Source organism: Vipera ursinii (genome assembly GCF_947247035.1).
Source record: "Vipera ursinii genome assembly, chromosome: 4".
Classification (NCBI taxonomy): domain Eukaryota; kingdom Metazoa; phylum Chordata; class Lepidosauria; order Squamata; family Viperidae; genus Vipera; species Vipera ursinii.
The window spans coordinates 1159865-1173370 of NC_139514.1; the positions used below are offsets into that span (position 1 = coordinate 1159865).

General features: G+C 51.6%; 1 protein-coding gene across 2 annotated transcripts in view; it reads right to left on the reverse strand.

Moving 5' to 3' along the window:
* Positions 1 to 6230: 6230 nt before the first annotated feature.
* Positions 6231 to 13506, reverse strand: part of CLPB (ClpB family mitochondrial disaggregase) — an 86967-nt gene continuing 79691 nt past the window's right edge. For both annotated transcript variants that reach the window (XM_083362116.1, XM_083362115.1), the window contains exons 13-16: positions 11551 to 11624; positions 9910 to 10029; positions 8106 to 8210; positions 6231 to 6940 (exon numbers count right to left, since the gene is read on the reverse strand). In XM_083362116.1, the coding sequence (XP_083218242.1) occupies positions 6686 to 6940; positions 8106 to 8210; positions 9910 to 10029; positions 11551 to 11624 (554 nt within the window). In that variant the 3' untranslated portion in view covers positions 6231 to 6685. The remainder of the gene's footprint in view (positions 6941 to 8105; positions 8211 to 9909; positions 10030 to 11550; positions 11625 to 13506) is intronic.

Below are 13506 nucleotides of genomic sequence, written 5' to 3' on the forward strand. Positions count from 1 at the left end.
GCAATTGGTCTGCACAAACAAGCAAAACCCCATCTGTGGGATGCAGGCAGCAGACAAGACCACACACCCTCTGGTCTGCGGAAAGAAAGAGAGAGAGGGAGGGAGGGAGAGGGAGGGAGAAGGAGAGAGGGAGGGAGAGAGGGAGAGAGGGAGGGAGGGAGAGAGGGAGGGAGGTAGAGGGAGGTAGAGAGGGAGAGAGAAAGGGAGGGAGAGAGAAAGAGGGGGAGGGAGGGAGAGGGAGAAAAAGAGGGAGGGAGGGAGGGAGGGAGAGAGAGAGGGAGGGAGGGAGGGACGGAGGGAGAGGGAGAGAGAGAGGGAGAGAGAGAGAGAGAGGGACGGAGGGAGGGAGAGAGAGAGGGAGGGAGGGAGGGACGGAGGGAGAGGGAGAGAGAGAGGGAGAGAGAGAGAGAGAGGGACGGAGGGAGGGAGAGAGAGAGGGAGGGAGGGAGAGGAAGGGATGGAGAGGGAGAGAGGGAGGGAGAAGGAGAGAGAGGGGGAGGGTGGGAGGGAGAAAGAGGGAGGGAGGGAGAGGGAGAAAAAGAGAGGGAGAGAGAGAGAGGGAGAGAGTTTCTGTCCCACAAGGATTGGCATCTCAAGCGGAATTGTTTCTGCCCGAGGGCCACTCTGCCTTAGGCGGCCTCCTCCAGAGAAATGTTTACGGTGCTCTTGATGCTTGCCAGGTCTCGGTAAGACTTGAAAGTTTCCATGCCATGGAAATGCAATTTGCTCAAGGCCAGCCTGGATGCCAGACTGACTGGGGGCGGGTGGGTCTCTCCTACGCACGTGCCCAACAGAGTCAAAGGCCGCCTCTGTTCAGGAGGAGAGGCGGGCACCATTTGCCTTGCGCCCAGGGGACGCCACCACGCGCCATCAAGAGCCGCGTCGTCTGCCTCGCACTCTCGAAGCGCGGGGAAGGGCTCGAGATCTGCGCCCGATGAAGTCTCCATCGAGAAAATCAACGTCGATAAACAGGAGGGTAGATAAATCCACCTTCCTAGAGCTGCGGATCGCTTGAAGCAGTGACGGTAGCCCGGTGCAGCCGGATGGCACCGGGTCACACTGCAGTGATCAATCAATCGATCAGAATAGAGCTGGAAGGGTCCTTGGAGGTCATCTAGTCCAACCCCCTGCTCAGGCAGGAGACCCTATGCCATTGCAGACAAACGGCTGTCCAGTCTCTTCTTAAAAACACCCAGTGACGGAGCACCCACAACGTCTGGAGGCAAGGAGTTCCACTGGTTAATTGTTCGCACTGTCAGGAAGTTTCTCCTTAGTTCCGGGTTGCTTCTCTCTTTGGTTAGGGTTGACCAGCAAGGAAGCCCCGGTGCGCGTTAACACCAGACGTGTCAATGGAAGGCAGAATCACGAAACCGGGTCTTATTTTGCCCACGTCCCAGGAAGAAAACGGTTCTGTTGGGAAGAGATAGCGGTCAGAGGAAACCAGGCCACCACAGAACACGTTGTGGCTGGACACCATCAAAGTCCACCCCAGCCAGAGCATCGGAACATCTCAAGACAGCGCAAGATCGGAAGAGGTGGAGCGAGCCGGTGCCTAAAATCGCCCGGAGTCGGATTCGACTGAATGGACACCCCCCTGGTCAAACACAAACAGGCTCGCCTTCACCGACTGACCCAATTCACTTTCCATCTGGGCTTCACACAACAGGCCGAACGATTCGCCGGCCAAGGAGACTGGCCTGGAGCAGCCCGAAGCTTTCGGCATGCACAAGTCCTGCAAAGTGTTCCAATATCTCAGGGGCTACCACAAAGAAGAGGGAGCCAGGCTGTTCTCCAGAGCGCCTTAAGGCAGGAGAAGAAGCAACGGACGGAAACTCATCAAGGAGAGAAGCAACCTAGAACTAAGGAGAAACTTCCTGACAGTGAGAACCATTAACAAGTGGAACAACCTGCCTCCAGAGGTGGTGAATGCTCCAACGCTGGAGGTTTTTAAGAAGAGACTGGACAGCCATTTGCCTGGAATGGTATAGGGTTTCCTGCCTGAGCAGGGGGTTGGACTAGATGACCTCCAAGGTCCCTTCCAACTTTATATATTATTATATTATTATTATAAACGGAGCTTGGAGGGAGAGAGGCTACTGACACTTAGCCGAATCGAAGCGTAGCATCTGAATCTTGGGCAGAGTTTTCCTAAGCTCCCTTTGTTCCTTCTTCCGTCCTCTGCCTCTCTAAGGGGGGGGGGTCTTTCTCCACAGGTCTGGCCTGAAGAAGAGAAGGACCAGGGGGGACATGATAACAAACCCCCCCAAAGAAGAGAGGGGGTCCACCTCTTCTCCAAAGCCCCTGAAGAAGGCAGGAGAAGAAGCAACGGATGGAAACTCCTCAAGGAGAGAAGCAACCTGGAGTTAAGGAGGAATTTCCTGACCGTGAAGACAATTAACCAGGGGAACTCTTTGCCACCAGAAGTTGTGGGGGCTCCATCACTGGAGTTTTTTAAGAAGAGACTGGACAGCTACTTGTCTGGAGCGTTACAGGCAGTCCTTGACTTCCACAGCTCACAGTGACCATTTTAAGTTACAACGGCACTGAATAAAAGTGACCTATGACTGTTTTTCACACTTATGACCATTGCAGCAGTCACCTGATCAAAAGTTGGACACTCAGCAACTGACTCATATTTATGACAGTCGCAGGCATCCCGTGTGTGTGTGTGTGTGTGTGTGTGTGTGTCACATGATCCCTTTTTTTGCAACCTTTTGACCAGCAATGGGGAAGCCAGATTCACTTAACAACCGGGTTACTAATTTAACAACTGCAGTGATTCATTTAACGACTGTGGCAAGAAAGGTCATAAAATGGGAGCAAAATTCGCCGAACCGTTTCACTTAGTGGCTTAAATTTTGGCCTCAGTTGTGGTTGTAAGTTGAGGTGCAGAGTCTCAAGGTCGAGCAGGGGGTTGAACCGGAACACTTAGACAACTTGTTTTTCAAAGCACCAGAAGGCAGGAGGAGACGGACACTCCTCAAGGAGAGAAGCAACCTGGAATTAAGGAGAAACTTCCTCACAGTGAGGACCATTAACCAGTGGAACTCCTTGCCTCCAGAGGTTGTAGTTGCTGTGTTACTGGAGGTTTTTTATGAAGAGAATGGACAACCATTTGTCTGAAGTGGTATAGGGCAGGGGTAGGCAACCTTGGCTCTTTTATGACTGCTGGACTTCAACTCCCAGAATTCCTGAGCCAGCTGTGCTGAGGGGAAAGGGAGAGGTTTCCAAGCTGAGCCATGCTGGCTGAGGAATTCTGGGAGTTGAAGTCCACAAGTCATGAAGGGGCTGTAGTTCCCCCATGCTGGCTGAGGAATTCTGGGAGTTGAAGTCCACGAGTCATGAAGGGGCCAAGGGTGCTGAGCTAGAAGACCTCCAAGGCCCCTTCCAACTGTTAATTCTGCTATTCTTTTTTCTTTCTTTCTTTCCTTCCTTCCTTCCTTCCCCTTCTCCCTCCCTCTCTTCTCCATTACTAGAAATTTTCAAGAAGAGACGGGACAACCGTTTGTCTGAAATGGTATAGGGTCTCCTGCTTGAGCAGGGGGCTGGACTAGATGACCCCCAAGGCCCCTTCCAGCCCAATGCAGATTGACTGACTCTTTGACCCGCAGCCTCCCTTCCAACTCTACGATTCTGCGAACGGAAAGACGTCCACAGCCTGCCTCGCTTCCTTTAAGTAACTTTCCCCAACTCTGGGCAAGGATGAGATCGGTGGGCCCTCCACTCTTCCTCGGCCGCACGAGCCAGGGCTGCTCCCGCCCGGGAAGGACCCAGGCAAACGGCACAGGGGAGCTGAAAATGATAAATTCCCCTCATTGCTCCAGCCTCTGCATCCCGCTTGCTCCTCTCATCCTCCATCCTGCCTCCTTAATCCGATTAGGAGCCGGACCTCCAGGCAAGCTGAATCAATGGGTAGACGCCACGCGAGGCCATTGGAGGCAGCTCGGCTTGCTGGCGAGCCATCGATCAAAGCGGGCTGGCGGTTCTGGCGGGTGGAGGAGGCTGCAGGAGGGGACCTCGGTGCCTCCTTGAAGAAGTGGCCTTTCTGGGCATCTCTGCATGTGCCCAGAGGCTTCGGCGAAGGGCAGCGAGCGGCTGTACCACTGCAGTGGACTGTGGGAAAGACCTTGGGAGACGGAGAAGAGGCTGCCGGGGGGGGGGGGGAGGGAAGGAAAGAGGGCCAGACTCTAGAAAGAGCACAGAGGAGAGCAGCAAGGATGATGAGGCAGCTGGAGGCTCAAGCGTGCTTACTGGGTTGTGGGAACTGGGCACGTCTAGCCCAAGAAGGACCAGGGGTGACACAAATGCAGCCTTCCAGTATCTCAGGGGCTGCCCCAAAGAAGAGGGAGTCAAGCTAGTCTCCAAAGCATCTGAAGGCAGGACAAGAAGCAACGGATGGAAACTCATCAAGGAGGCAACTTCATTTCCTGGCCATGGGAACGATTAACCAGTGGGACAACTTGCCACCAGAAGTTGTGGCTACTCCAACACTGGAGGTTTCCAAGACAAAACTGGATTTCCACTTGTCTGAAATGGCATAGGGTTTCCTGCCTGAGCAGCGGGTTGGACTAGATGACCTCCAAAGTCCCTTCCAACTTTATTATTATAGTTTAAAGACCCCAAAGACCAGCTTCATCCTGGGTAAGCCAGAACCATTGTTAATCCTTCCCCGTTTTATGCTCCAGAGGCTGACTTTCTTAAGAAATCACAGGAAAAGGTGTTCGGTTCAAAGTTACAATGGCACTGAAAAATGTGTCTTTGGACCATTTTGCACCCTTCTGACCGTTGCAGCGTTCCCTGTGGTCACGTGGTCAAAATCCAGGCACTTGGCCACTGATTCAAATTTACGACGGTCACAGCGTCCCAAGGGCCCCGTGAAATGGTAGAGGGTTGTTGGAGTAGATGACCTTAAGGGTCCCTTCCAACTCTCTTCTTCTGAGACAGCACAGCCCACAGCCGTGCCTGTGTGTGTATGTGTGGCAGTTGCAGCTTTGAGGATGGATCATCAAGTAGCTTTCTGGAAGCCCATCCTAATTCTGAATGGCCGCTAAGCGGCTGGTCGTAAGTTGAGGGCTGCCTGTAAAGACGATGATGAGAGAACTCTTATTTGCAGACCTTTCAGGTTTTAAAAAGGCAGTCCTCGACTTACGGCCACAAATGACCCCTGAATTTCTGCCAGACAGTTCTTAAGTGAGTTTTGCCCCATTTTACGACCTTTCTTGCCACAGTTGTTAAGTGAATCACTGCAGTTGTGAAATTAGTCGAACTGTTGTTAAAAGTCAATCTGGCTTCCTAAGTCGAGGACTGAAGTGTAACTCACTGGGTCGTGTTTCCTGTCTGGCCTAGGTGGGGGGCCGGGGGGGCCCTGAGAGCCACCACCTGCCTCAGCTTGTCAGCCGCTCCTGGCCAGGGGTCTTTGTCCCCTTCCCCAGTTTTGAGCCCTCTCTCTCGGCCCAGGAAAGGCGGGATTCGCGGTGATAATTCCTAAAAACACAAATCAACTGACTCCACAGCCCAGGGTGGACTAGAAGACCTCCAAGGTCCCTTTCAGTCCGGTCATTCTGTATTTCCGGAAGAGGAGCATATTACAGGAAGTCCTCGACAGCTGAGGAATTCTGGGAAATGAAGTCCACAAACCATAAAGTTGCCAAGTTGGAGACCCCCCCCCCCATGTTAGGGGAAAATTCCCCGCACAAATTTTGTGTACATCAGCAAAAATAACGTTTCAGATCATTCACAGGCAGTCCTCGATTTAGTTCGCTTAGCGACCATTCGAAGTTACGACGGTGCAGGAAAAAAAAAGACTAATGACCGTTCTTCGCACTTTTAACGACCGTTGCGGCATCCCCCGGGCTCACGTGATCCAAATCCAGACGCCTGACAAAATGACTCAGATTTATTGACAACTGCAGGGTTTCGGGGTGAGGCGGCCCCCTTTCGCGACCTTCTGAGCAGCCGAGTCGAAAGGGGGAAGCCGGATTCACTTCGCAACGGTGTAAGTGCAGTGATTCACTTAACAACGCTGGCAAGGAAGGTCGTAAAATGGGGCAAAACTCACGTAAAGGACTCTCCTGCAGAAATTTGGGGCTCAGTTGCGATCGTTTAAGGCGAGGACCGCCTGTTATTTCCAGAAGAGGACGCGACTGGAGGATGAGAAAGCAGCGATCCAGGGACCCCAAAGCCCCCCCCACTTTTACTTTCGAGGACCAAAAGGACGAGGGACACAAGGAGACGCAAACTGCATTTATTCCAATACAACTGCAATAATTTAAATCTCCCCCTATGGCCGTGGGGGGCTGGAAACAACCTCCACGCCGCCCCCCCTGCCCCCCCAAGAGCATCTGGGACAGAAATTAGGCACTCAACCACTCAAGCAATCACCCCAAGACCTGAGACATGATAAGGACCCCGGATTGAATCTTCCCACAGACTCTACGGGGCCGTCCTAAAACGACGCCCCTCTTCCTGGGACACCCTTCCTTTTGACCCTCTCCGGTTGCATTGGACTACAACTCCCACGCACCCGGGCAGTCCCCGGAGGGCGGCGAGCTGCCCTTCCTGCTGCCCTCGAGAAAAAAACCGCCCTCTCCCCCCCCACCCCCGCAGACACATCCGTCTCTTAGGATCGCTTTATTGCCAACTCTTGTTCCGCCAGGCGCTGCCCTGGGGCGCCGGGGTCCGGCGCCTAGGAGGGGTAGGAGGCTTCGTCGGGCATCAGGGGGGCCTGGATGTCCAGCTTCCGGCTCTTGCTGTCCTCCAGGATCTCCAGGCGCAGCGTGGGCCCCTTCCGCTGGCCCTCGGCGGGCAGGGGGCTGTCCTGGCTTCTGGCCTTGAGCAGCTGCTTGTCGGAGTCGTCCACCGCGATTCTCAAGGTGCAGCCGTGGGGCAGGAGGTCCTGTTCGTAGGCCGCGGCCAGCTGGTTCACCACCCGGCGCTCCACCTGGCCAAGAGGGAAATCGGGCACTGCAGGCGGCAACTTGCGGGGCCGACCAAGGCCGGACCGGCTGCGTTTTCCAGAGGAACATCGGCCAGCCGGACCCCGAATCTCAAGATTTCAAGGGGGAAAAACAAAACCAGCCAAGCGACAGGGACCCTCGGCCGGGGGCTTCTGGGCAGAGTTTACAGAAGGGAGGGGGGCAGTGGAACCCAGCCGGGTAGGAAATTAGCAGAATGTCCTTGTGTTTCATTGCAAAGGGGTTTAAAAAGGTGCTTTCTTTGGCTTATTAAGTCCCTGCAGCAGCTGGGAAAGCTAGAAAACCAGCTAGGTTCCAGTCCTCATTGGCACATGAAAGCCGGCTGGGTGACTTTGGGCCAATCACCAGGAGGCGGTGAGTTCTAGTCCTGCCTTAGACATTGAAGCCAGCTGGGTGACTTTGGGCCAATCACCAGGAGACGGTGAGTTCTAGTCCCACCTTAAGCACGAAAGCCAGCTGGGTGACTTTGGGCCAATCACCAGGAGACGGTGAGTTCTAGTCCCGCCTCAGGCATGAAAGCCAGCTGGCTGACTTTGGGCCAATCACCAGGAGACGGTGAGTTCTAGTCCCGCCTTAGGCATGAAAGCCAGCTGGCTGACTTTGGGCCAATCACCAGGAGACGGGGAGTTCTAGTCCCGCCTTAAGCACGAAAGCCAGCTGGCTGACTTTGGGCCAATCACCAGGAGACAGGGAGTTCTAGTCCCGCCTCAGGCACGAAAGCCAGCTGGCTGACTTTGGGCCAATCACCAGGAGACGGGGAGTTCTAGTTCTGCCTTAGCAGAAAAAATTGGTTGGGTGACTTTGGGCCAACCCCCTCTTCCTTCTCATCCCAACCCACCTCGCAGGATTGTTACTGTGGGGGAAAATAGGAAGAGGAAGGAGCATTACGTACGTCTGTTGCCTTGAGTTATTGTTTTTTTTTTTTTTAAAAAAAAGGATGTAAATAAATAAATATTTACTTCTGGTGCAGAACCTTTGGGAAAAAGTGAGCAATGAGCTAAATGCAAAAAAAAAAACGGAAAAAAAAGGAAGAAGCAACGAGTGTGTGTGCGTGGGGGGGGGGGTCTTGCCCCCTCGGCTCCAGGGTGGGGGTGGGGGCCTGGAGAGAAAAGAAAGGTGGCCTGGGCTCACCTCGTGCTTGATGGACCGGGCTCCGTAGTGCAGGTTGTAGCCGTCAGCCAAGACGTCTGTCACCTCTCGGTCCCACACCAGAGTGATGTTGTGCCTCGCTTTGGCCTGCAGGGGGAGGAAGGAGCAGCAGTGAGGGAGTCTTCCAACAGGGGGCTCTTTCTGGATGGGGAGGGGAGGATTCCGCTCCCCCTGCCTCTCGCATAAGACACCCCTGAGCCGTCTCTGTCTGGCGGGGTGTGTGTGTGTGTGTGTGTGTGTGTCTGTGTGCGTGTGGGACAGGGAGAGGCGGAGGCCCAGCTAAGCAATCCTCATCCCTTTCGTCGGAGGGAACTTGGTGCTGCAAAGGAGAAGTTTTTCCTTTTTTTAATTTTCATTGCTGTGAGCCGCCCTGAGTCCTTAGGGAGAAGGGCGGCATATAAATTTAAGCAAATAAATAAATAAATAAAGTGCTCAGTCTTCCTTCTCCTTGACTTCTGAAACCCCTCCAAAATATTGGGAACCCAGCGGCGATCAGAAGCTGTTAAGTGCGCTCTCTCTCTCTCTCTCTCTCTTTTGATGTGCAAAATCCATCAGGTCACATAAATGTCCAATGGTCCCAAAGGGGCTTTTTTTTTTCCCCAGGAGGCAACGGGACATTCTGGGTGTTTTTCTTTTGAAGACGTTTCGCTTCTCCTCCAGGAAGCTTCCTCAGGTTCTGACCGGATGGAGGGGAACGGAAGGATTTATACTCCTTGCAGAGAGCTGGTCGTTTGCATCCTTTCAGAGGGTCCTTGAGGCCATTCCCCACCGTCCAGCTGAAGATTTATTTATTTATTTATTTATTTATTTATTTATTTATTTATTTATTTATTTATTTATTTATTTATTTATTTATTTATGGGATTTATATCCCGCCCTATCTCCCGAAGGACTCAGGGCGGCTAACAACCAAACATATAATAAGTACAGAAATTAAGATAAAAATAAAATTAAAATCATCTGTGCAATAAATTAAAATTAAAAACTAAAAATAAATTAAAAATTGTAAATTGTAATTGTAAAATTGTAAATTGTAAGCTTCTCTGAGGAGGAGCGAGAGGTCTTCAAGAGAAAAACGAGGAAGTCCAGTTGCCTCCTGAAAAAGCATCTTTGGGACTACCGTGGCCAGGAGGGAAGGCCAGGAGAAACGCCCCCCCCTCATCTCAGGGGGTGGGGGGGACAGTGTTCCACAAAGTAGGCGCAATGGCAGAGAAGACCCTCTTCCTGGACTCCCCACCCACCCACCCACCCAGTTGGAGTTCCCTAACTTGTGAGATGTGCAAACGTCCCTTCCCCGTCCGAGAGGGTGGGGCGGGCTGATGCTTAGGAAGAGCACAGGGTGGTCCTTGACATACGACCGCAACGAGCCCAACATTTCTGCGGCTAAGCAAGGTTGTTAAAAGTGAGCCACGTCCGATTTCACGAGACTTCCTGCCACGGCTGTTAAGCGGACGGCGGCAGTTGTGGAGCAAATGGTGTGGCCGCTAAGAAAATCCATCTCCTTCCACCCCACTCCCCCCATTGTTTTTGCTTTTGAAAGCCAGCCGGGAAGGCGGCGAGGTGACGCGACAACCGCGCCACCATCATAAATACGAGTCATTTGCCAATCACATCGCCACAGGGAGGTGGCAATGTGTGTGTGTTTGTGAAAAAAACATAAATCCCTTTTTTTCGCTGATGTTCTAGCTTTGGTCGGTCACTAAATGAACGGTTGTAAGTCGAGGACTCCCTGTGCGGAAGAGGGAGCAGAGGGGAGTTGGGCCAGGGCAAGGCTGGCAGGGCTCACCCGCTTGGCCCAGAAACTCAGCTCCTTGTTGACCAGCTGGATCAGCTCCGACTGGCAAAAGGGGAGGAAGTAGACGATCTCGTTGATCCGGCCCAGGAACTCGTCCCGTCGAAAGTGAGCCTGGGGTGGGAGGGGGGAGGAGGGAAAGAGGAGTGTTGAAGGTGGGTGGGTGGGCTGGCACAGACCCATCCGTTGCACCGGCTATAATCGGGCGCCTTTGCAAATCGCCGCGGAGGGGACAGGTGGCCTACGAATTAAATAAATCAAAGCCGATAGCAGAATGATTCAGTTGGAAGGGACCTTAGAGGTCTTCTAGTCCAGGGGGTCCCCAACCCCCCCCCCCGGTCTGTGGACCAGTGCCGGTCCGTGGCATGCCAGCAACCGGTCCGCACAAACAAGCAAAGCCCCATCGCAAGATGCAGGCAGCACACAAAACCACGCACCCTCCGATCTGCGGGAAAACCTCTCTCCACGGAGCCGGTCCCTGGTGCCCAAAAGGTTGGGGACTCGGTTTCTAGTCCAACCCCCTGCTTGAGGAGACCCTTGCAAACTTACAGAATCACAGAGTCGGAAGGGACCCTGGAGGTCATCTAGTCCAACCCCCTGCCCAGGTAGGAAAACCCCCATATCATTTCAGACAAATGGCTGTCCAGTCTCTTCCTAAAAACTCCCAGGGTTGGAGCACTCACAACTTCTGGAGGCAAGCAGTTCCACGGGTTAATGGCTCTATCAAGACGCCCCCCCCGCCCCCCACCCCCAGTTACTGCCTTGCTCTTGGCGAAACAGACCAGGGCCCCTTGCGAAGTTATGGGTGGGGGGGGGTTTCTAAGAAGAGATTGGACAGCCATTTCTCCAGAACAGCACGGGTGGTCCTCGACTTAGTGGCCATTTGAAGTTACGGCACTGGAAAAAGTGACGTGACTGTACTTAGGACCGTTGCAGCATCCCCCCCCCGGTCACGTGATCAAAATTCGGCCACCTGGCAACTGGCTCGTATTTACGACGGTCGCCGTGTCCCGGGGTCACGTGATCCCCTTTTGCGGCCCTTCCGATAAGGAGGGCGGTATACAAATTTAATAAAATAAATAAAAAAAAATAAATAAAGTTAATGCGGAAGCCAAATTCACTAACTTAATAACTGCAGTGATTCACTTAGTAACTGTGGCAAGGAAAGTCATAAAACGGGACAAAATTCACTTAAGAAATGTTTTGCTCAGCAACAGAAACGCTGGGTCGTAAGTCGAGGACTACCTGCATAGGGCAAGGCTGGGCCTCTGCGGCACCTTTACGGCCTGTGGGCTTCGACTCCCAGAGTTCCTGAGCCGGCCAGGAATTGAAGTCCACAGGTCATAAAGGGGCCACGGATGCTCAGCCCTGCTATCAAGTCTCCTGCTTGAGCAGGGGGTTGGACTAAATGACCTCTAAGGTCCCGTCCAACTCTGTTATTCTGCTAAGTCCTGCATTTCCCCCCAGAGGGGTGGGAAAAGGTTTCCTGGCATAAATCCAACCATCCTAAGGCCAAGATACCAGCCTGGGATTCGGGCTTAGCTAGAGAAACACACACACACACACACACACACACACACAGGCTCCCATTTCTGCAACTTGGGGGCCCAGGGCTGTAAACAGCACCATCTGTACCTTGAGGATGGGGCGGATCACGTTCTCCTTGAACTGCTTGGAGATGGTTATCTTGTCCCTCACCTGGACGTCATCTGGAAGACAAAAGCAGAGCTGATGGGTACCCAAAACACAGCGCTTAAGAAGTGGGGACGGGGGGGGGGCTTCCTGGGGGTGGGGAAAAGGGCTGGCTAGCATCTGTCCGTCCAAATCCACCCATCCATCCGTTCATCTGTCCATCTATCCATGCATCTATCAAAACAGCTAACACAATCCTGGGTTGCGTAAACAGAGGCGTAGAATGAAGATCACGCAAAGTATTAGCTTTATAAAGCCCCACTGAGGCCACGCCTGGAGTACTGCAGCCGGTTTTGGCTACCGTGTCACAAAAAAGATGTTGAGACTTTGGAAAAAATTCAGAGAAGAGCAACTAGGATGAATAAAGGCCTGGAGACTAAAATAGACGAAGAACGGCTGTGGGAGTTGGGTTTGGCTAGTCTAAAGAAAGAAGAAAGAGAAGCAGCCTGGAATTAAGGAGAAACTTCCTGACAGGGAAGACAATTAACCAGTGGAACAGCTTTGCCACCAGAAATCGTGGGTGCTCCATCACCGGAGGGGTTTTAAGAAGAGACTGGACAGTCACCCATCTGAGATGGTATAGGTTCTCTTGTTTGAGCAGGGGGCTGGACTAGAAGACCTCCAAGGTCCCTTTCCATTCCATTCCATTCCATTCCATTCCATTCCATTCTACATTCTGTTCTATTCTATTTCTATTCTATTATTCTATTCTAATTATTCTGTTCTATTCCATTCTATTTTAATTCCATTCCATTCTCCTATTCTATTCTATTCTATTCTATTCTGTTCTGTTCTGTTCTATTCTAATTCTATTCCATTCCATTCTATTCCATTCCATATTTTCTATTCTATTCTATTCTATTCTATTCTATTCTATTCTATTCTATTCTATTCTATTCTATTCTATTCTATTCTGTTCTGTTCTATTCTATTCTAATTCTATTCCATTCCATTCTATTCCATTCCATATTTTCTATTCTATTCTATTCTATTCTATTCTATTCTATTCTATTATTCTATTCCATTCCATATTTTCTATTCTATTCTATTCTATTCTATTCTATTCTATTCTATTCTATTCTATTCTATTCTATTCTATTCTATTCTATTCTATTCTATTCTGTTCTGTTCTGTTCTGTTCTATTCTATTCTGTTCTATTCTATTCCAATTCTAATTCCATTCCATTCTCTATTCTGTTCTGTTCTGTTCTATTCTAATTCTATTCTATTTTAATTCCATTCCATTCCATTCCATTCTCTATTCTATTCTGTTCTGTTCTGTTCCATCCCATCCCATCCTATCCTATCCCATTCCATTCCTCTGTCCATCCACCCGTTCATCCCTGCATCCATCCATGCCAGCTCTCCCAAGGGGGCTGCTAGACCCCCTCTGTTGCTTGAGAACAGAAGCCAAGGCTGATCGGGCAATCCTGTGGCCAGGGTAAGGATGACAGACCTGCACTACAATTAGTCCTCGACTTACAACAGTTCGCTTACTGACCGTTCGAAATACAACAGCCCTGAAAAAAAGAGATTTATAACCATTTTTCACACTTACGACTGTGGAAGCATCTCCGTGAGCAAAATTCAGACGCTCGGCCACGGACTCGTATTTATGACGGTCGCAGCATCCTGGGTTGTGTGTGTGTGTGTGTGTGTGTGTCACGTGATCCCCTTTTGCAAGCTTATGACAAGTCAATGGGGGTGGCCAGATTCATTTAATGACCCCGTCACCAACTTAACAACTGCAGCGATTCGTTTAACAACCGCGGCAAGGAAGGCGGTCAAATGGGGCCAGGTTGACTTATACACATGTCTCGCTTAGCAACCGAAGTTTTGGGCTCCATTCTGGTCGTTAAGTCGAGGGCCCCCTGTGAGGAAGGAGAAGCCGCCCAGCCA